General features: G+C 42.3%; 1 protein-coding gene and 1 long non-coding RNA gene across 3 annotated transcripts in view; one reads left to right on the top strand and one right to left on the bottom strand.

Moving 5' to 3' along the window:
* Positions 1-881: 881 nt before the first annotated feature.
* Positions 882-17,466, top strand: LOC134342707 (uncharacterized). 2 transcript variants are annotated; one of them, XR_010017071.1, is made up of 5 exons: positions 882-1,018; positions 3,907-4,009; positions 4,831-4,935; positions 13,116-13,269; positions 16,534-17,466. It is a non-coding gene; the product is annotated as an uncharacterized LOC134342707 (long non-coding RNA). The 2 variants fall into 2 exon arrangements; XR_010017070.1 differs by having other exon boundaries at positions 13,033-13,269.
* Positions 10,649-22,478, bottom strand: part of dhx35 (DEAH-box helicase 35) — a 114,559-nt gene continuing 102,729 nt past the window's right edge. Inside the window, exons 18-22 of the mRNA XM_063041149.1 lie at positions 20,635-20,764; positions 17,508-17,589; positions 14,157-14,228; positions 13,941-14,052; positions 10,649-11,657 (exon numbers count right to left, since the gene is read on the bottom strand). Coding sequence (XP_062897219.1) covers positions 11,619-11,657; positions 13,941-14,052; positions 14,157-14,228; positions 17,508-17,589; positions 20,635-20,764 — 435 coding nt within the window. The 3' untranslated portion in view covers positions 10,649-11,618. The remainder of the gene's footprint in view (positions 11,658-13,940; positions 14,053-14,156; positions 14,229-17,507; positions 17,590-20,634; positions 20,765-22,478) is intronic.

Below are 22,478 nucleotides of genomic sequence, written 5' to 3'. Positions count from 1 at the left end.
TCTGACTATACTGTGTGTACACTGATGCGAAATAAATGGTTGGAGACGATGAACCAAATGGTCAAATCTACCTGCCAACATCCGAAAATATTTGAAATGTGTTTCCTTGTCCATGTCTCTCAATGGCCGGACAAGCGCAGAAAATTCAACCTCCTTCAGTTTCAGTCGCCATTGTTTGAAGTTTGAGTTTCTTCGTGTTGAGTTTCAACACAAAGAAACTCAACACCGTGGCATAGAAACCCCCGCCCCCCGCCAACTAGCGTTTTGGCAGTGAATTGCAGAGAGACGCAGACACACCAACGCACAAGTATAAATGTTCACAACAGCGTAGCCCACTTGCGTAGGCTATGGTGCAAACTAGTACACATGAGTATAGATCAGTCTTTAGTGACCAGTTTATGTGGTACCTCCCGTACTGTACTTATAAAGTGGCCACTGAGCATACGCCCATGGTCTTCTGCTGCTGTAGCCCATCCACTTCAAGGTTTGATGTGTTGTGTGTTCACCACTGTTGTAACGTGTAGTTATTTGAGTTAATGTCACCTTCCTGTCAGCCTGAAGCAGTCTGGCCATTCTCCTCTGACCCTGTACGTTAACAAGACTTTTTCACCCACAGAAATGCCGCTTTCTGAGTATTCTATATATTGGAGAAGAAAGGCCATTCACCCTTTCGTGTATGTCCTGAATGTCCAGGGAAGCCCACCAGTCTCATTCCCTTACTTTACATGTTCACCAGTTCTGGACCAATTCTCCTATTACATACTGACATTAGGGGAAATGTACGATAACTAATTAACATACCGAGCAGCACGTCTCTGGAAGGAAACTGGAGCACGTGGGTCAACTGTTGTAATAGGACACCAAGTGTTGTGTCCAGTGCGCTGAAAGTTAATGGTAAATCTTTGTAGTGCAGCATAATGCCTGTTGCAACAATCTGCTGTGTCAGTGCTGCGTGCATACTGAAGTGACTGAACCCAATGCTCGGGCGTTGACTTAGGTTCCAGGCCCGATAGAAAAGGTCAGTGTGTCGGGGCCGGAGGCTGGGGATAGGCCAGTTCAGCTTACTGCTCCATGATGTTTACTTGGCTCTGCACTGAACTACGGGTCTCGGACTCTCTTTGTGGACTGCAGTTCAGAATGCTATTTGCTTGTGGTTATTGTTTGCATGATTTGTTTTTTTTCTCTCTGCACATTGGGCGTTCGATGGTCTTTTTTTTTGTAGGTTCTTTTGGGTTTCTTTGTTTCATTGCTACTTGTTAGGAGACGAATCTCAAGATTGTATAATGTATACTTAGTTTGTTAATAAATGCACTTCGAACGTTTTGTTTGAAAGCAAGCATGTAAATGTCGAGGCTTTATAAAGCACTGGAGTATTGTGAGCAGTTTTAAGCCCCTTATCTAAGGATGTGCTGACATTAGAGAGAGTTCAAAGGAGGTTCACAAAAATGACTCCTGGATTGAAAGGGTTGTCATATGAGGAGTGTTTGATGGCTCTGGGCCTCTACTCACTAGAATTCAGAAGAATGAAGGTGGATCTCATTGAAAACTGTCGAATGTTCAAAGGCCTCAAATGAAAGAATGTGGAGAGGATGTTTCCCATGGTGGGGGAGTCTAAGTCCAGAGGACACAGTTTCAGAATAGAGGGACGTCCATTTAGAACAGAGATGAGGAGGAATTTCTTTAGCCAGAGAGTGGTGAATCTGTGGAATTCTTTGCCACAGGCAGCTGTGGAGGCCAAGCCATTGGGTATATTTAAGGCAAAGGTTGATAGCTTCTTGATCAGTCAGGGCATGAAAGGATACAGAGAGAAGCCAGGAGATTGGGGCCAAGAGAGAAAATGTATGAGCCATGATGAAATGGCGGAGCAGACTCGATGGGCTAAATGGCCAAATTCTGCTCCTGGATCTTATGGATTTTATGGAATCGATGAACTTGTATAATTGCAGAACCAACAACATCACATTCCTAAAATTCTGGGCCTAATGAAAAAGTCTGAAATCTTTTTTTGACATTATAATGGGAGGTGAACACAGGAACCATTTCACTTCAGGAAATTAGTTATCCTTAATTAGAATGTGGGGGGGGGGAAGAGAGAGAGAGAGAGAGAGAGAGAGAGAGAGAGAGAGAGAGAGAGTGAGTTGGGGGGAAGCAGAGATACAGGTAAAGGTGCGGTATCTCATATTTACACCAATCCTGAGTAACTATCCCCCGAGAGGACCACAACCTTGTCGTAGAGTTTGGAGGCTTGCGTGCCTCAATGACCCAGAGAGCTCTGCTGCCTGGAGTCAGGGCCTTGTGCTTTGGCTCTTGGTAATGTCACCCATGCCAAACAGGTCAAAGGGTAGAGACTGGACCAAGAGTGGTCCACTGGTCCTAACAACCCTGACTAGACAAGAAAAATTGTTACAGAAACAGCAATGAAAAACCTTCTATATCTATCTGTGTGCGGCGGTATTCCTGAGTCTCCACCTGGGACTTGCATGGCTGACAGTAGCAGAAACCGAGAGGAAGCTACTGATATGATTAAGGAAGACCTGAACATCACCAAAGATGGAGGACGTTCATTGCTGCCCTTAGCGCCAGTGGTGTGATGAGCAGTAAGTAAGTAAGAATATCTAGGTCAAATAATATAACTCCCTGCAACACACAGATGTCTTTTTACCCCAAATTATACTCACTGGCAATTTTTACCATTTTCTCAGATTTTCATTAAAAAAAAGAACTACTTTGGATTATTTACCCTCAGAAGTCACTTTATTAGGTGCCTCTTGTATCTAATAAAGCAGCCACTGAGAGTACGTGCATGGTCTTCGCTGCTGTAGCCCATCCACTTCAAGGTTTGACGTGTTGTGCATTCAGAGATGCTCTTCTGCACACCACTGTTGTAATGTGTGATTATTTGAGTTTCTGTCACCTTCCTGTCAGTGTGAACCAGTCTGGCTATTCTCCTCTGACCTCCCTCATTAAAAAGGTGTTTTCACCCACAGAACTGCCATTCACTGGATGTTGTTTTTTTGCACCGACCTCTGTAAAGTCTAGAGACTTTTGTGTGTGAAAATCCTGGGAGACCAGCAGTTTTTGAGATATTTAAACCATCCCCGTCTGGCACCAACAGTCATTCCACAGCCAAAGAAATGCAAACATTTCTTCCCTAGTCTGATGTTTGGTCTCAACAACAATTGAACCTCTTGACCATGTCTGCATGCTTTTATGCATTGCGTTGCTGGCACACGATTGGCTGATGAGATTATTTGCGTTAAAGAGCAAGTGTATAGGTGCACCTAATAAAGTGGCCACTGAGTGTACTTGAGTAACATTCAATAAAAGGATGATTTCCTGTAATTAATAATGTCAGATTTAACTTGCATCCTTGCTAGCGCACTGCAACGTTTGGTTCCTGCAGTTATATCATAACCGGCAGGTGATATCAAGGTAGTGAATATTGCTCTGAGTTGATTACTTCCCAGAATGGAAATGGTTAAATTGAAAGCTCACAGTGAAAAGGGTTCAATCTAGGGAGTAAACGTAAGGTTTGATTTTAATCTTGTTCCTCAATTCATTCTTGGGATAGGAGCATCAACTGTCCTGAATGCCTTAGTGGGCCATTTCAGAGACAGTTATGGACAATTCACATTTTTGTGGGTCTTAAGTTACATCCGAGTACCACAGGGTAAGGGCAGCAGGTTCCTACTTCAGTGACTGGTTGAGTTTTGACAAGACTCACACCCTAAGGTTCAATACTTTCCCCACTGTCATCGAGCTCTTAATCACACCTGTGAAACCCTAGCCCCACCTCGGACTATTTTTTTCCCTCAATTTGCACCTATGTTTATTTTTGTTTATTTTGTCTTGTAAGATATGAATAATTTATGTTAATTCAAGTTAAAGTTATTTATTTATTTATAGACCTTCCAGGCCTTCAAACCTCGCTGCCCAGCAAACCTCTGATTTAATCCGAATCACAGGACGATTTACAATGACCAATTAATCTACCAATTGGTACTAACAGGTACGTCTTTGGTATGTCTGTCGGAGGAAACCGGAGCACCCGGAGGTCACAAGGAGAATGTACCATCTCCTTACCGGCAGTGGTGGGAATTGAACCCGGGTCACTGGTACTGTAAAGCATTGTGCGAACCACTACACTAACATGCCCACCCAAAATTTATGCTTGTGATGTTTGTAATGATCTGTGTGCTGCTGCTGCTCAAAGCTGTTTTTCATGGTATTTATTGCTTGGCAATAAACTTTAACTTAAAATTTAAACAAGGCTAACTGATCTGAGCTTCTTATTCTACAGTTTTAAAAATTAATTTTAACTTTTAAATTATCTCCTGTCACTGTCATTAGGGAGGAAGCTACACAGCATCCATGCCAGGACTCTAGACCTAAAAATAGATCCTTCTCCAAGCTGCCACACTGATCAACACCACGCATTAACCCTCCTCACCATTACATACACATTACCCAGCATCACTCTATGTACACACGATAGGTCCGTGTATACAAGTTACTTGTACAATGAGTATTTTAGGATTGCTTTAATATTTTTATTGTGTTCTTTATGCTTACTGAGTCTTTTTATGCTGCATCGGATCTGGAGTAACAATCATTTTGTTCCTCTTTACCCTTGTGTACCGATGAATGACAATAAACAATCTTGAACCTTAAATCTTTTAAATCCCCCTCCTGCTTTGGTAGGAATTGAATTCTTGTCAGAAGAACTTCAGTCCCCTAGTTAGGGAATTAACATAAGCTGAACTCTGAGTAGCAGCACACATTGCATCATACTAACATAAATTCATACTTCTTTATATCTATGTCCCCAAGCAAAAAAAAACCACAAGAAATCCTGGACGAACTCAGCAAATCTGGTAACATCTATGCAGAGGAATAAACAGTCGACGTTTTGGGCTGAGACCCTTCATCAGACTGGTAAGGAAAGGGGAAGATGCCAGAACAAAAATGTGGGGTAAGGGGAAGGAGGCTCGCTGGTAGGCAAAGTCAGGTGGGTGGGAAAAGTCAAGGGCTGGAGATGAGATCTGATAGGAGTGGAGAGTGGACTATGGGAGAAAGGGAAGGAGGAGGGGACCCAGGGGGGAAGTGATAGGCAGGTGAGAAGAAGTAGAAGGTCAGAGTGGGGAATAGAAGGCGGGGTGGGGGGGGGGGCAGAATTTGTTTACCGAAAAGAGAAATTAATATTCATGCCATCAGTTGGAGGTTACCCAGACGGAATAGAACGTGTTGTCTCCTCCACCCTGAAGGTGGCCTCATCTTTGCTCAAGAGGATGCCATGGACCGACAAGTCAGAATGGGAATGGGAATTAAAATGTTTGGCACACCTGCTTGTGGTTGGGGGTGAGGAGGTTTGTTTGGCCAGCAAGTCTGTCTTAAAATTTCAGATGCACATATAGGAAATCAAAAGGAACTGCTGTCTTCGAACAGAAAATATAAAAACAGAAGATGGCATTTTGACTCCGCAAGCCTGTTTGGCCTCTCAGTAATATTGTGGTTTAACTCTCTCTCTCTACCTTGGTTCCATGTCCCTGCTTAACAAATGCAGTCAATTTCAGTTTTGAAACTGTTATTTGCTGTCCCAGCCAAATCAGCTTTTTAAAAGAAGCTTTTCCTTATTTCCATGAACTTATGCATGAACAAATGCTTCCCACATCAATTCTGAACAATATAGTTTTAGTTTAATTTGAAAAGGGGAAAGATGCAGAAACGGGAACTAAAGACAGAAATTGTTGGATTTACTCAGAGAGCAACTGTAATAAGAGAATTATGTTAACGTTTCAGCTCAATAACCTTTCAGCAACCCCTTACTTTATATCCTTGCACTAATTTATTTCTGTCCTTTACCCGAAATCTTTTAAAATCTCCTGAAATGTCTTGTTTAAATGATTAAGGGGTTACTTTGTTGAGGAAACCTAAGTGTTAGCAGCTGATTACATGGTCCAGTTAACCTGTTTATCCTTGTCGTGATTCTGGGAAAGCTACACAGCAGCTGATTGTACACCAAGTCTTATGCTCTCTCTCTCTCTCACTTAAAGATGATAACATAAGAGCAGACTAGCCAAGACTGGTAACTTGGTGACTGGCGTAGGCCAAATTCAACAGAAGACACAGCCTTGATCTCCTGCTAAGAAGAAGACAAATAAATATAAAGTAACACACACAAAATGCTGGAGGAACTCAGCAGGTAGGAAATGCCTATGGAGAGAGGAAATAGTTGACATTTCAGGCCAAAACCCTTCATCAGGAATAAAAAGGAAGGGGGCAGAAGCCAGATTAAGAAGGTGCTGGGGTGTTGGGGAAGAGGAGAAGGAATACAAGCTGGAAGGTGATAGGTGAAGCCAGGTGAGGAGGAGGGGGGGGAATGAAGTGAGGAACTGGGAGATGATAGGTGGAAGAGGGCAAAGGGCTAAAGAAGAAAGAATCTGATAGGAGAGGAGAGTGGACCATGGGAGAAGGGAAGGATAAGGGGCAGCAGAGGGAGGTGATAGGCAGGTGAGAGGGGAGCTGGAACAGGAAATGGAAAAAGAGAAAAGGGCAGTGGGAGAGGAGTGGGAAGAAATACAAATAAATATAAACTGGCCTTGAATAATCAATTGACAATTTGAACAGAGTGGATGTTACTTTCACTTGTCTGCCAGTTTGATAACATGCATCTCTTTTCATGCCAAATTTTAAAAATTACAATCTTATTTTCTTTACTTACTGTTGTGATGAAGATGACATTCCTTTACCTCAAATGCTGACTGATTGGAGCCTCTACTGCTACCCTTCCAGCCAGCCATAAATAATTCCAGAATTAATTACTTCCTTTCTGGAGTACTACTGGTTCCTTTAGTGGTTTCCCAAGGCAACCTCTTCCAGAGCTCCCTCTCTCCGCAGGAGATGTGAAGTTAGCCACAGTGCATACCATCTGCTTTAGGTTTTAATTTTAGTTTGACACCAGAATATCTATTTATAAATTTTCTTCCTCAATGTAAGAAGTGGTCAGAAAAGTAAACAAACAGAAAATAGTGTCATTCATGGCAGAAGCCAACAGGAAGTTCCATTGGGTGATCAAGAAGCTATCCTGAGCCCATCTGTGCTCAGCAGCCAGACTCCAAGCTCCAAGACCTGACGAAGGGTCTCGACCCGAAATGTCGACTGTACCTCTTCCTAGAGATGCTGCCTGGCCTGCTGCGTTCTCCAGTAACTTTGATGTGTGTTGCGTGATTTAAATTGGATCAGTTTGCTGCTTATGTCTGCGTGTGCTGTACGGCCTTGCCATGGGCATTTATTTACAGCAGGTCTGATATACTAAGACGTTCTGGGCACCCAGTGTAAGGAAGCATATTTGAGGGAGAACTATGTAAATTTACAGGAAGTATCTGGTCTACAAGCTTTAAATTGTGAGGGGAAAAGAAAATGATGCAAACTATTGCTTTATTCCCTGGAATTTATACAGTTAAGAGCAGATTTATACTTTATACTTTACTTTATTGTCACCAAACAATTGATACTAGAGCACACAATCATCACAGCGATATTTGATTCTGTGCTCTGCGCTCCCTGGAGTACAAATTGATAGTAAATATTAAAAATTTAAATTATAAATCATAAATAGAAAATAGAAATGAAAAAGTAAGGTAGTGCAAAAAAAAGACGAGAGACAGGTCCAGATATTTGGATGGTACGGCCCGGATCCGGGTCAGGATCCGTTCAGCAGTCTTATCACAGTTGGAAAGAAGCTGTTCCCAAATCTGGCCGTACGAGTCTTCAAGCTCCTGAGCCTTCTCCCGGATGGAAGAGGGACAAAAAGTGTGTTGGCTGGGTGGGTTGTGTCCTTGATTATCCTGGCAGCAGTGCTCCGACAGCGTGCGGTGTAAAGTGAACTGAAGGTTTCAGGAAAACATACTGCCAAACAGTTTCCACTGATTGAGCAGGCTAAGTTTATAAAAACTTAAAACTTATCAAAAGTTTTTTTCACTGAGAGTGATGGGTGTGTGGAATGCCCTGCTAGGGGTGGTGGTAGATGCTGATACAATAGGGACATTTAAGGAACACTTAAAATAAGCACATGGATAATTACAAAATGAAGGACTATGCAAGAGGGAAGCATTAGTAAGATCTTGAATAAGTTAAAATGTTGGCACAACACTGTGGGTTGAAGGACCTTTATTGTTCTATATTCTAAGTCATAGAGAAGTACAGCACAGAAACGGACACTTTAGCCCATCAAGTCTGTGCTGAACCATTTAAACTGCCTACTCCCATCGACCTGCTCCAGTACCATAACCCTCCATATCCCTATCATCGTGTTCCTATCCAAACCTCTCTTAACGAGGAAATGGCAGACAAACAGAATAAGTATTTTGCATCATTCTTCACCGTGGAAGACACTAGCAGTGTGGTGCAAATTCCAAGTGGCAGGAGTCATGAAGTGTGTGAAGTTACCATTATTAGGGAGAAAGTTCTTGGGAAACTAAAGGCCTGAAAGTAGCTAAGTCACCTGGATCCCAAGGTTCTGAAAGAGGTGGCTAAAGAGATTGAGGAGGCATTAGTAATTATCTTTCAAGAATCACTAGATTCTGCAATGGTTCCGGAAGACTGGAAAATTGCAAATGTCACTCCACTCTTCAACAAGAAAGATAGCCAGAAGAAAGGAAATTATAGGCCAGTTAGTCTGACCTCAGTGGTTGGGAAGATCTTGGAATCAATTATTAAGGATGATGTCTCAGGGTACTTGGAGGCGCATGATGAAATAGGCTGTAGTCAGTGTGGTTTCCTCAAGGGAAAATCTTGTCTGACAAATTTGTTGAAATTCTTTGAAGAAATAACAAGCAGGATAAACAAAGGAGATTCCGTTGATGTTGTGTACTTGGATTTTCAGAAGGCCTTTGACAAGGTGCCACGCATGAGGCTGCTCAAATGCTACGAGCCCATGGCATTATGGGAAAGATACCAACATGGACAAAGCAGTGGCTGTTTGACAGGAGGCAAAGATTGGGAATAAAGGGGGTCTTTTCTGGTTGGCTATTGGTGACTAGTGGTGTTTCAAGTGGTCTGTGTTGGGGCCAATTCTTTTTACGTTATATGTCAATGATTTGGATGATGGAATTGCTGGCTTTGTTGCAATGTTTGCAGATGATATGAAGACTGGTGGAGGGGCAGGTAATTTTGAGACAATAGAGATCATACAGAAGAACTTAGATAGATTAGGAGATTGGGCAAAGAAATGACAGATGGAATACACTGTTGGGAAGTGTATGGTCATGCACTTTGGTAGAAGAAATGAAAGAGATGACTATTTTCAAAATGAAGAGAAAATACAAAAAAACTGAGGTGTAAAGGGACTTAGGAGTCCTTGTACAGGATTCCCTAAATGTTAATTTGGAGGTTGAGGCTGTGGTGAGGAAGGCAAATGCAATGTTAGCATTCATTTCAAGAGGACTGGAACTTAAAAGCAAGGATGTAATGTTGTGACTTTATAAAGCACTGGTGAGGCCTCACTTGAGTATTATGAGCAGTTTTGGGCCCCTTATCTTAGAAAGGATGTGTTGAAACTGGAGAGGATTCAAAGGAGGTTGACAAGAATTATTCAGGATTAAATGGTTTGTCATATGAAGACTGCTTGATGGCTCTGGGCCTGTATTCACTGGAATTCAGAAGAATGAGGGAAGATCTCATTGAAACCTATCAAATGGTGAAATGCCTTGATAGAGTGGATGTGGAGAGGATGTTTCCTATGGTGGGAGAGTCTAAGACCAGCAGACACATCCTCAGAATAAAGGGGCATCCTTTTAGAATGAAGATGAGGAGGAATTTCTTTAGCCAGAGAGTGGTGAATCTGTGGAATTCTTTGCCACAGGCAGCTGGTTTTTGTATATTTAAGGCAGAGGTTCATAGAGTCTTGATTTGTCAGGCATTAAGGGACATGGGGGAAGGCCGGAGACTGGGGCTGAGAAGAAAAATGGATCAGGCATGATGAAATGGCAGAGCAGACTTGATGGGCCAAATATCTTAATTCTCCTCCCATGATGGTCTTATGGTCTTAAACATTGAAACTGAGCTCGCATGTACCACCTGTGCTGGCAGCTCGTTTTGCACTCTCACATCTCTATGAGTGAAGAAGTTTCCCTTCATGTTCCCTTTAAACTTTTCACCTTTCACCCTTAACCCATGACCTCTGATTGAAGTCCCACCCAACCTCAGTGGGAAAAGCCTTCTTGCATTTACCCAAATCTATAACCCTCATAATTTTGTATAGCTCCTCTCAATCTTCTGCATTCCAAGGAATAGTGGACTAACCTATTCAATCTTTCCTTATAACTCAGGTCCTCCAACCCAGTAACATCCTTGTAAATTTCCTCTGTACTCTTTTAACCTCGTTTACATCTTTCTTGTAGGTAGGTGACCAAAACTGAACACAATATTCCATATTAGGTCCAAATGTAGTGACAGGCTTCTCAGGAACATCGTCTTTGTATAGACAATGGTACAAATTTAGGATTCTCATTGATAAACACTAGTTCAAATTTTAAAGCAGAGGTTTTTGTTAACATAAGATATTAAAATAATTGGATGAGAAATTGGTTTTTATTGTCAAATGTACTGAGATATGGTGAAAAGGTTGACTGGCATACTGTTAGAGTTTGGTCACAGGTCAGTCACAAACTGCTTGAGTGGCAAAACAAGTCTGAGCTCCTGAATGGTAGCCTCTGGCTTCCATCTTCTATTTAGCAACTTAGCTGAAAAGGGAAAATGGAGACAGTCTTACACTCTGGTGCCATGTCGGTGACACCTACAGAAAACAACCGGAAGGAAAGGCAAAATCTACACCAGAACAGAACACGATGGTTTTATTTGCTCTCTTAAAAAAAACATGACAAGGAAGATGTACAGCCAATAATGCTAATAATACACAAAGGCCAAGGTAGAAGCACGTCCACTCAGCACTGTTGTTGAAAGCAATATTCTTCACAGAAGAAGATGAAGGTTACACAATGAACTGTAAATACGCACGGACCGCTATGGAAGCCTCAGCTTCAGTGCTTGGCTTACTTACTCTTGAAGAGAAACTTCTGTGAAAGGTGCTTTAATCCACAATGTTCCCACACCTACAGCCTGGATATAGAATAAGTGGACTACTTAACTATGTACATTTTATGTAGATAGGTTTGACTAAAGCTATTTATAGTGTTAATGAGACAAGTTTGCATCATGGAGGCATAACTGACTGTGTTTAAATCCATGCCCTCAGTTAATTTATACATATCTTGCTTGGCTGATATTAGCAGAGTTCAGAGTTAGAACTAATACTCAAAGAAGCAATGCTAACACAGCCCTCTCCAAATTTTCAGGCCTATTAAAATCAAACTGGACTAACCAGCAAATAAAGCTTAAGTAGAACGGAGAGCCTTGCCTTCAATGGCTGGACTGCCAGTGCTCTGACCCTGCAGTTAAGACATTCCACTTTGAACCTGGCTTTCTAAATATACCCAATAAATAAACTGATGACATGAGCTGCATCAAAGTTCATGGGAAAAGAATACAATCTGGCTTTTTGAATGTAGCTGACTGGCTTGACACTTGCAGGCGCGAGTGTGGAATTGCAGAATAAACCATCAGGTAACTCGAGACTTCTTTGCCATCTGGGAAATGGACTGGAATGAGATAAAACAAAAGAAACAATTTTAGCTGCATAAAGATTTACTTTATGAAGAGTAAACACAAGAGATTTTGCAGGTGCTGGAAATCCAGAACACAGACATCCCACCTCTCCCGGTAGTTCCGGGAGTCTCCCGCAGATGAATAGTGGCTCCCTGATGCCCGCAAATTATATACAATATCACGGAAATCAGTTTTTTTGAGAGAGACCGAGCGAGCGAGCGAGAGAGAAAGCAAGCCAGAGAGCGAGAGCACGAGAGAGAGCGAGAGAGAAAGCAAGCGAGAGTGCGCCATGGCAGAGTGTTCCAAAAAAACAGAAAATATAAAACATACATCACCCCAGACTACACTAAAGTGTACCCCTGCTTAATAGGGGTCAAAATAATGACAATGTTGCTCACTGCACTGTTCGCAACAGTGACTTTTCTATTGCCCATGGTGGATTAAGACTGTAAAAGACATGTTGAGGTGAGTTTAACAGGTGTCATTCGTTCATTAGCATAGCTAACGTTATTTAAACTAGCTGACTAGCTGCTAAGGAGCTACTCTATTGCAGACATCCCACCTCTCCCAGGAGTCTCCCGCAAATTGATGGTGCTACCTCCCTGAAATCAGTATTTGCAGGGTGGGATGTCTGAGAACAACACATACAAAATGCTGAAGGAACTCAAAAGATCAGTTAGTATCTATGGAGGGGAATAACAAGTTGACGTTTCTGGCCGAGACCCTTCATCAGGACATCATTGCTAATTTATTCCTTTCCTCGGATGCTGCCTGATCTGGCCAGTACCTCCAACCAGCAACAAAAAAGACCAATGTTCCTTCGCAAACACCAAATAAAAGAGATAATTGGTGCCTCATTTCCCATAGGTGAACGATTGGGTGTGAAATGGATGCTGTACCTTCCTGCACAGCGACCGCAAAGACACATCCAAACTAATTGACTGGTTGTGAAGCACTTTGTATATGATTTGGCTTGAGTTAAGTATGGGCTTTAATTTTATGGCTGATGCAAGGAACCTAACTTTAAGATATAGGAAGGAACATATAGGGGGATTGTCAGAGATAGGTTTTTTTACACAAGAGTGGTGGGTGCATGGAACTCACTGCCAGGGGTGGTGGTACAAGCAGATACATCAGGGACATTTAAGAGACTCATAGATAGGCACATGGATGAAGGAAAAATGGAGAGCTTTCAGTATTTGGTAGGTTGGTGGCTGTCTGTCGTGTCCCACAATAATAGAACCCATGCAGGAGAGTTTTTAAAAGCAGAAAAGCTTTTGCACTGGGGCAGTTTCACATTCTCGACTTCGGAATCCAGGTCCAGTGGTACGGACAAGCGTCACAAACTGGGGTCTTCCTTGGTTGCAGTGGATGACCACGGCGTGTTCGTGCCCTTCACTCTCTATGGAGTGTTACAGTACCGCCTTCTTAGTCGGTGGATTTCACTGCAGGTCTCATCCTCCCGGTCCGCTGGAGCTGGCTTCACATGCTGGGACAGACCGGGGTATGAGGCTGCCGGCTACCCCCACTGTGGTTTAGCATGCTTGTTGGAGCTGTGTACCCAGGTGGCTGCTGTTCCAAGCAAACAGCTACATGGAGCCACAGGTGAGTAACAAAGGTATTCTTTACGCAATCAGGTAACTTAATCACTCTGCTACGAGAGGTGATTGAAAAGTTCGTAGCCTAAGGTAGAAGTCAATTTTAGAAAACCTAGCACATTTATTTTTCAACATAGTCCCCTCCTACATGTACACACTTAGTCCAGCAGTCGTGGAACATACGGATCCCTTCTTTGTAGAAATCAGCGTCTTGGACCTCCAGAAGCCGTCCACAGCAGGGGTGATTGATAAGTTCATGGCCTACAGTAGAAGGAGATGAGAAGAAACTTCAAACTTTCGGCATTTTCACTCAAAGAGTTGAACTGCACGTGCATGTAACGAGAGCTGTATAACTCATCTCCTTCTACCTTTAGGCCACGAACTTATCAATCACCCCTGCTGTGGACCATTTCAACAAAAAAGGGATCCGTATGCTCCTCAACCGCTGGACTCAGCGTGTACATGTAGGAGGGGACTATGTTGAAAAATAAATGTGCTAAAAAGTTTTCTAAAAAGTAACTCCTTCTACCTTAGGCCATGAACTTATCAATCACCCCATGTACTTTGATTGTAGTAAGCATTGAATCTGTTATCCAAGTTAACCATTTTTTTTTAGACAACACATCTTCCAGTGAGAAGATACACTCTTAAACGGAATAGGTAATAGGCAAAACTTACAGTTTTCTGTTGGTAGAAGTGCGGGGCTAACTCTATTAGCCACGAAGATTCGACTGCAGTCACATCCCTCATAAAGTACTTGGAAGTCTGGATGACCTCATTATACACAACCCTGATGTCATGGAGACGGTACAATAAGGGTTGAATATTTAACAAATTTTACTTCATAAGATATTGAAAAACTGATGTAGTTTTATTCACGGGAGTCAAACTCACCACTGTGGCTCCTTCTCGCCATAGAGTACAGATGTTGGATGAATGTGGAGCTCATAATCATCTCGAATTGTCCTATTAAAAAAATAGGAGTTTCAGTTAATCTTATTTTTATCAGGAAGCCTTTACAGACAGTACAAGATAAAGACACGTAGAAATATAAAATAGGAGCGGGCCCTCCTACCATTGAACATGATCACAGTTCAGTCTTTATTTTAATGCCATATTCATGCATTCTCCTTGATGTCTTTAGTGCACGGTTTCCCAAAGCTTTTTATGCCATGGACTCCCACCATTATCCGAGAGGTCAGTGAACCCCAGGTTGGGAACTCCTGCTTTAGTGCCTAAAGGTCTACCTCCTTAAATACAGATTCTGGTTAACTGCAACACACCATAACTAGTATATCTTGGCTCAATTAAGCAGCTGCCCCAATTAACCAAAGGTAAATAGTTTAAAAGGTATATAAAAAAACAATCTACCATTTAACCGAGTAGCAAATTATGTATTTAAATTAAATACAAAGCAATTTAGAACACGACTACAATACTATAAAACTGTGTATTAGTTCCATAATAGTTATCAATGGAGGAATTCATTCAGTGTAGGTTGCCATGATCTTTTGATTGACTGCAAATTAACAAAATCAGTGCAAACACCTGGTGCAGATAATGGACTGCTTTCATATAATGTTTTTGTCGATTGCATCCTTCAAATCTTCATTTTCATTGTAATATTCAAGATGATTGTCAATATCTGAACCCAAGGGAGACCAATATCCTTGCAGGCAGGTTTGCAAGAGCTGTTTGGCAGGGAGATGGGAACTGGAGTGATAGGGCTGAGGATAGGGCAAACTTGCAGTCAATGGGATGAGTTGCAATGTAAAAGGGTGATGATACAGGACTGAAGATATTATATCTGAATGCACTCAGTATATGGAATAAGGTAAATAAACCTGTAGTACAGTTACAGATTGGCATGTATGACGTTGTGAGCATCACTGAATCATGGCTGAAAGAAAATTATAGCTGGGAGCTTAATGTCCAAGGATACACATTGCTTTGAAAGAACAGGCAAGTAAAGCAGAGGAGGTTGAGAGGCTCTGTTGGTAAAAAATGAAATGAAATCAAGTCATAAGAATCGTTGTGGGTAGAGCTAAGAAACTGCAAGGGTAAAAACACCCTGATGGGAGCTATATACAGGCCTACAAACAGTAGCAAAGATGTGGTCTATAAATTACAATTTCAAGATAGAAAAAGCATGTAAAAAGGGCAATGTTACTATAGTCATGGGGGATTTAAATAAGCAGGTAGATTGGGAAAATCAGGTCGGTGTTGGCTCCCAAGGGGGGGGATTTCTAGAATGCCTATGAGATGCCTTCTTACAGGAGCTCATGGTTAAACCCGCTCGGGGATCAACTATTCTGGATTGGGTGTTGTGCATTAAAACGGAATTGATTAGAGACCTTATGGTAAAGGAAGCAGAAGAGGCCAGTGATCATAATATGATAGAATTTGATAAGAAGCTAAAGTCAGATGTATCAGTATACAATGGAGTAAAGGGAATTATAGAGGCATGAGAGAGGAGCTGGCCAGAATTGACCGGAAGGGAACACTAGCAGGGATAATGGCAGAACAGCAACGGCTGGAGTTTCTGGGAGCAATTCGGAAGGCGCAGGTTAGATACATCCCAAAGAAGAAGCAGAATGATGCAACTGAGGCTGACAGGTAGAGGGATCAGAAGTGGAGAAAGTGAGCAGTTTCAACTTACTGGGTGTCAAGATCTCTAAGGATCTAACCTGGTCCCAACATATCAATCTAGTTATAAAGAAGGCAAGGCAGAGGCTATACTTCATTAGGGGTTTGAAGAGATTTGGCATGTCAACAAATACACTCAAAAACTTCTATAGTTGTACCATGGAGAGCATTCTGACAGGCTGCATCACTGTCTGGTATGGAGGGGCTACTGCACAGGACTGAAAGAAGCTGCAGAGGGTTGTAAATCTAGTCAGCTCCATCTTGTGTACTAGACTACAAAGTACTCAGAGCATCTTCAGGAAGCGGTGTCTCAGAAAGGCAGCGTCCATTATTAAGGACCTCCAGCAACCAGGGCATGCCCTTCTCTCACTGTTACCATTGGGTAGAAGGTGCAGAAGCCTGAAGGCACACACTCAGCAATTCAGGAACAGCTTCTTCCCCTCTGCCATCCGATTCCTAAATGGACATTGAAACTACCTCACTTTTTTTAATATACAGTATTTCTGTTTTTTGCATGTTTTAAAAAATCTATTTAATTTAAGTATACTGTAATTGATTTACTTGTTTATTTATTATGTTTTATTTTATTTATTGTTCTTATTATTATTTTTTCTCTCTCTGCCAGATCATGTATTGCATTGAACTGCTGCTGCTAAGTTATCAAATTTCACGTCACATGCCGGTGATAATAAATCTAATTCTGATTTATCTGTTTATGTATAATTTTTGTAAATACTATGGTATTTCTTTTTTCCCCCTGTAATTTGTCATAAGAAAATGAATCTGAAGGCAGTAAATGGTAACACATATGTACTTTGATAATAAATTTACTTTGTACTCATATTTTATCATTAGAAATAAGCAGCACTTTGAGCAAAAGATGTAGAATGGGGTCTCCTGAAGAGCTGTCATAAGTATGGGTACAGAGTATTGGAAGGGAATGCACGTTATGTTGGAATGATTTATGATGATTTATTTATTGAGGCTCTCCGCTGGTCGAGGTTGACCATGGATGTTGCGTCTTAGTGGTCTACATGATATGTAAATAATACGATATGGAGAGCAGGCTATAGCCCAAGCAGCAAGCTCCCTCTCTCCACACAGCTGCTGAATCTAAAAGAACGGCAGAGACCGATACAGTTTGGCACCAGCGGCGTTGCAGGAGTTGCCAGTCAGCATTTAGCTCACTGCCTTAGGGACTCCAGATCCAGATTTTTCCCTCGGGGTTTACTCTTGAAGCTTTCCCCGTGAGTGGGTATGGCTGCAAGGCAGCGGAGGTTTGAAATCAGAGTTTTCCTTTTCCTAGATGGGCTGCCAACCACTGCTGATGAACTGCATCTGTCTGAAGTGACTGCCAGTAACCAAGCCTGCTCCCTTTCTCCTGTCAGAAAAACAGTTCCACTGGGCTTAGTAGCTAGACTTAGTTGTCAGAGGCTATTTGAGACATAAGCCATTGAGAACATTTAATGGGTAGTGGGAGCTTATACCCACTACCAATCCTGGCTATGACAAATCTTAAGGAACCAAGCTTATTGATTGGTACATGCATTAAGGAGAATTACCAGACACAGACAGAAAAGAATCAGAAATTGTCATTACCTGTAGAATCCATTGTAATGAAACCTAGCGGCATTTGCAAAGAATCCTGAAACAATACATCGGAGGATGGGATCTGGATCGCCTGGGGAAAAACCATTGCAGATCATTTTTCCATTCTGACAGTCACGGCATTCTGATGTCCTACTTTAATCATGTAGGACATCAACTCAGTTAAAGTATCAACTATAAACTAGTGCAGTGCACAGGGATCAGGGTGGGTTCTGGAGCTGGGGTTTTGGTGACTAGCATGGCATTCAACTGGAGTGTATATTGGTCTGGTTGGGTCTGTACGTGCAGAGGATGTTTCTTAGAGTGGGGGAGACTAGGACCAGAGGGCACAGCCTCAGCATAGAAGGACCTCCCTTTAGAACAGAAATGAGGGGGAATTTCTTCAGCCAGAATCTGTGGAATTCAATGATACAAATGACTGTGGAGGTCAAGACATTGGGTATATTTAAAGTGAAGTTGATAGGTTCTTGATTAGTAAGGCTGTCAAAGATTATGGGGAGAAGGCAGGAGAATAGGATTGAGAGGAATGATAAATCAGCAATGATAGAATGGCAGAGCACACCGATGGGTTGAATAGTCTAATGCTGCTCCTTTGTCTTATGGCCTTGTGTAAAGTGGACAATTAAAACATAAGACTATAAGACAGGAGCAGAATTAGGCCATTCAGTCCATTACGACTTGTGTGTTGCGGGGCTGAGAAGAGCAGTTTGACCTGGGTTACAGGCAGGACCAAAGCAAAGACTCAGCACTTCTTAGTTCACTAATTTAGATTGTGCTGCAATTTTGTTGTTTTATGCTCGGCATTGTATTTATCGTTGTCCTGTTGCAAGTAAGTAAGCATTCTGATTGTTTGCATCACTCTCTGGTGCAGAGGCTCCAATGCACAGGATCGGAGGAGGCTTGTAGATTCAGTCAGCTCCATCGTGGGCACTAGCCTCCCCACCATCGAGAACATCTTCAAAAGGCGGTGCCTTAAGATGGTGGCAGCCACCATTAATGACCTTCACCATCTCGGATGTGCCCTCTTCTCATTACCTCCATAGGGAGGTGAAGACCCACACTCGAAGATTAAGGAACAGCTCTATTCCCTCTGCCATCAGATTTCTGAATGCTCCATAGGGAGGTGAAGACCCACACTCGGTTTAAGGAACAGCTCTATTCCCTCTGCCATCAGATTTCTGAATGCTCCATAACTCCACCTATTTTGCTCTCTTTTTGCACTATTACTTTTATATTTCTCATTATAACTGACAGCAATTTTTAAAGCATTGCACTGTACTGCCGCCGCAGAACAACAGATCTCTCAACATATGTCAGTAATAATAAACCTGATTCGGATTGTAGTTCTTGTATCTGATCTAGTAAACTACATAAGGGCAAGGACTACTTGCTGTAGAGATTCTGCAGATGCTGGAAATTCAGAGTAACAAAGATAAAATACTGGAGAAACTCAGCAGGTCAGGCACCATCTCTGGAGAGGAACAGTCTATGTTTCAGGCCCAGAACATCGACTCTATTTCTCTCCATAGACGCTGCCTGACCTGCTGAGTTCCTCCAGCATTTTGTGTGTGCTGATGTAATACTGCAAGCATGTGACCAAAGATTATCATAATCATATTATCTCAAGATTCTAATTAAAGCAATAGTGAAAAACGTAATAAATCCAAGGCTGAATTATATTAATCTCTGCTGTGCCCCTCGGTTAGATTCTGTAATGTGCATTCGCTCTCTGCACCTGGAAAGATAAGTCGGGGATTATGAGTGCTTTCAGAGGCTGGCGTTGCAATGGACTGACTGCTCACAAACTGACTGTACCAGTAATTCATGGCACTCTGTGAGTGAGTTCCTGACATAAGTCGGCTGTTGGGGCTGAGGGAGGGAAAGGAAGCAAATGCCAGCTGAGTCTCTTGAGAGTAAAAATATGCTAAGCCGGAGTTTTCTTACAATATTGCCTTCAACTGGTCATTCAATACTGCTGATAAGAGCAAAAAAAAGACTTTTCACTAAATCTGTGCCAAAGGCTGTGGGCTGCACAATTTCAAGACTGAATAAATGCATTCAGTAAATGCATTATGGATGGGGCAAATGCAAGCAGGCTTTTTACACTGAGGTTGGGTGAGACTAGAGCTAGAGGTAATTGGTTAAGGGTGAAAGGTGAAGTATTTAGAGTGACCATGAAGGGGAACTTCTGCACTCAGAGGGTGGTGTGAGTTGCCAGTGAAAGGGGTCGATGTGGTTTCATTACAGCATTTAAGAATTTGGGGTTTTGGGCGTCGATGTTCTTTTTGTGATTTGTTTTTTTTGTATAGAGAGAGGGGTATTTTGGGGCAGAGGATCTCGTTGCATTACATGCGGGGAGGGGGTTTGGGGGCTGATGATTGTTTTCTCTTGGTCTTGTGGTTTTGGGAGAAGAAGAATCTCAGAGTTGTATACTTTGTTAATAAATGAACCTTTGATTTGAGAGGTTTGAGAGAACTATCGTCCAGATGCAGGTCGATGGGACGAGGCAGATTAATAGTTCAGCATATACTGGATGGGCTGAAGGGCCTGTGTCTGTGCCCTATGACTCTAAGGACCCTTGTAGCAAGCTCTAGGGAAAAGCTTTCTGAAAGAAGCCACAATCTTTGTCTTGACTCTCAAATGTGTTGCTACAGTCAGTTAATTTGCAAATCAGCGAGAAGTGTACTGGGCAAACTGGCGAAATTGCTGGAATAAAATGCCAGAGTGGTTTACTGATCTGAACACAAAGTCTGAATCCTAACCAAAGCAGCTGGGGAACTTAAACTCAATTAATATTAAATTACCACAGTAGTAATCACCATGAAATATTGGTTTGACACTAAATAAAACATCTGGTTCACCAGAGTGTTTCAGAGTTGGACATAAGAGTGGAATAAGGCCATTTGGCCCATCATGCCTGCTCTAGCATTCAATCACAGCCGACAACCCCTCAGGAGAATATCATACTCAACTCGAATGATGGTACAACTGCTATGGAAGGGCAATCAGAGATGGAAAATAAATTGTGGCTGATCCGCAGTGTCCAAAAAAGAACATATGATGACTTATAACATTGAAATTCACTTCTGCACATTTCAACTGCTCTGGCCTTCCGTACCTTCGCTTGATTTCTTCGGCACTCGGAATTTGGACAGTAACTTTTTCAGTTGCTCTCGGACTACTGTGGCTCTCACAAGTCCTCTATAATTTAAGAAGTGCTTCTGGCACCACTGGGAGTTTTTATTATGCTGCAGCAGAGAGGGAGAGAAAAATACTGACAATGTTAACATTTTAACTCATCAGGGATACTTCAAAATAAAGAATTTAAGAACATTGGAATGGGTGAAGGCATATTGTCTAAAATTATTAAGGCCCACCATTGGTTGGGATTGACCATGGATGTTGCATCCCAGTTGTCTGCGTAACACACAAGCCAATGGCAGTACAATATGGAGAACAAGCTGTTGCCCATATAACAGGCTCCCCCTCTCCAAAGGAAATGTCACAGACCGATACAGCTTGGCACCAACAGCGTCTCAGGAGTTGCCAATCAGCATTTAACTCAACATCGCACTACCATTGGGAACCCAGCTCTGCATTTTTCCTCAGGGTTTACTCTCAGAGCCTTCCCCATGAGTGGGTATAGGCACAAGACAGCGGAGGTTTGAGACCAGAATTCTCCTTCTCCTAGATGAGCTGCCAACCACAGCTGACGAGCTCCAGCTGCTCAAATCTAAAATGATAAACATTGCGATAACAAGTTACATCTATATAGCAATTTGTATATCATGTAACTCATTCCATATTTTAACATTATTTCACCTGCACTTGTAAACCTGTAGCCCCTACACTGTCCATTGGATTACAAGTCTCTCAATCTTCATTGTTCTGGAAACTACACACAGTGGCTACGTTATTAGGTGCGCAGGAGTGGAACCCAGCGTGGTCTTCTGCTGCTGTGGCCTATCCATTATGAATCAAGTTTTTGGTCACCTGTCTGAAATTTGCAGTATTATTTACACGCAATGGCCACTTTATTAGGTACACCTGTACATCTGCTCATTAATGAAAACATCTAATCTGCCGATCATGTGACAGAAACGCAATGCATAAAAGTATGCAGGCATGGTCAAGAGGTTCCGTTGTTGTTCAGACCAAACATCAGAATGGGGAAGAAATGTGATCTAAGTGACTTTGAACGTGGAATAATTATTGGTACCAGATGGATTGGTTTGAGTATCTCAGGAACTGCTGATCTCCTAGACTTTATAAACACAACAGTCTCTAAAGTCTAAAGAGAATGGTGCAAAAAACAGAAACAAAAAATCCAGTAAGTGGCAGCTCTGTGGGAGAAAATGCCTTGTTAATGGGAGAGGCCAGAGGAGAATGGCCAGACTGGTTCAAGCTGATAGGAAGGCGACAGTGACTTAAATAACTATGCCTTTCAACAGTGGTGTACAGAAGAGCATCTCTGAATGCACAACGTGTCAAACCTTGACTGGGCTACAGGAGCAGAAAACTACGAACATACACTCACTTCTTAGCCACTTTATTAGGTACAGGAGTAGTAAAGTGCCCACTCTGTGCATCTTTTAATAATATTCCAAGAAAGTGATTTGGGACATTTAGTTACATTATTATTGGATGGCGTGGTGGAGATGCGTCCCTACCAAAGGAGGGGTAAGGTGCTCCTTCCTTCCACTAGCCTGCAGGTCACCCTTGGGCAAGGTGTAGCACCTGCTTAGCTCCCCCCCAACCATCCCCCACCCCTGATCAAGGTCACGTGAAGCCACGGGAACAGGTGGTGGATGGTCGTATGAGCAGCTGGTGCATATCACAAGTCCTGGTTATGTGACCACTGACACCAGGCAGACAATCTCTGAAGAGTATTGATAATGGCTGGGGTCACCCATATTGTAAAGACACTGCCCAGAAGAAGGCAATGGCAAACCACTTCTGTAG

This window comes from Mobula hypostoma, chromosome 2 (genome assembly GCF_963921235.1).
Source record: "Mobula hypostoma chromosome 2, sMobHyp1.1, whole genome shotgun sequence".
Taxonomy (NCBI): Eukaryota; Metazoa; Chordata; class Chondrichthyes; order Myliobatiformes; family Myliobatidae; genus Mobula; species Mobula hypostoma.
Note: the sequence above shows the minus strand (reverse complement) of the source record. Positions and strands in the feature narration are given on the sequence as shown.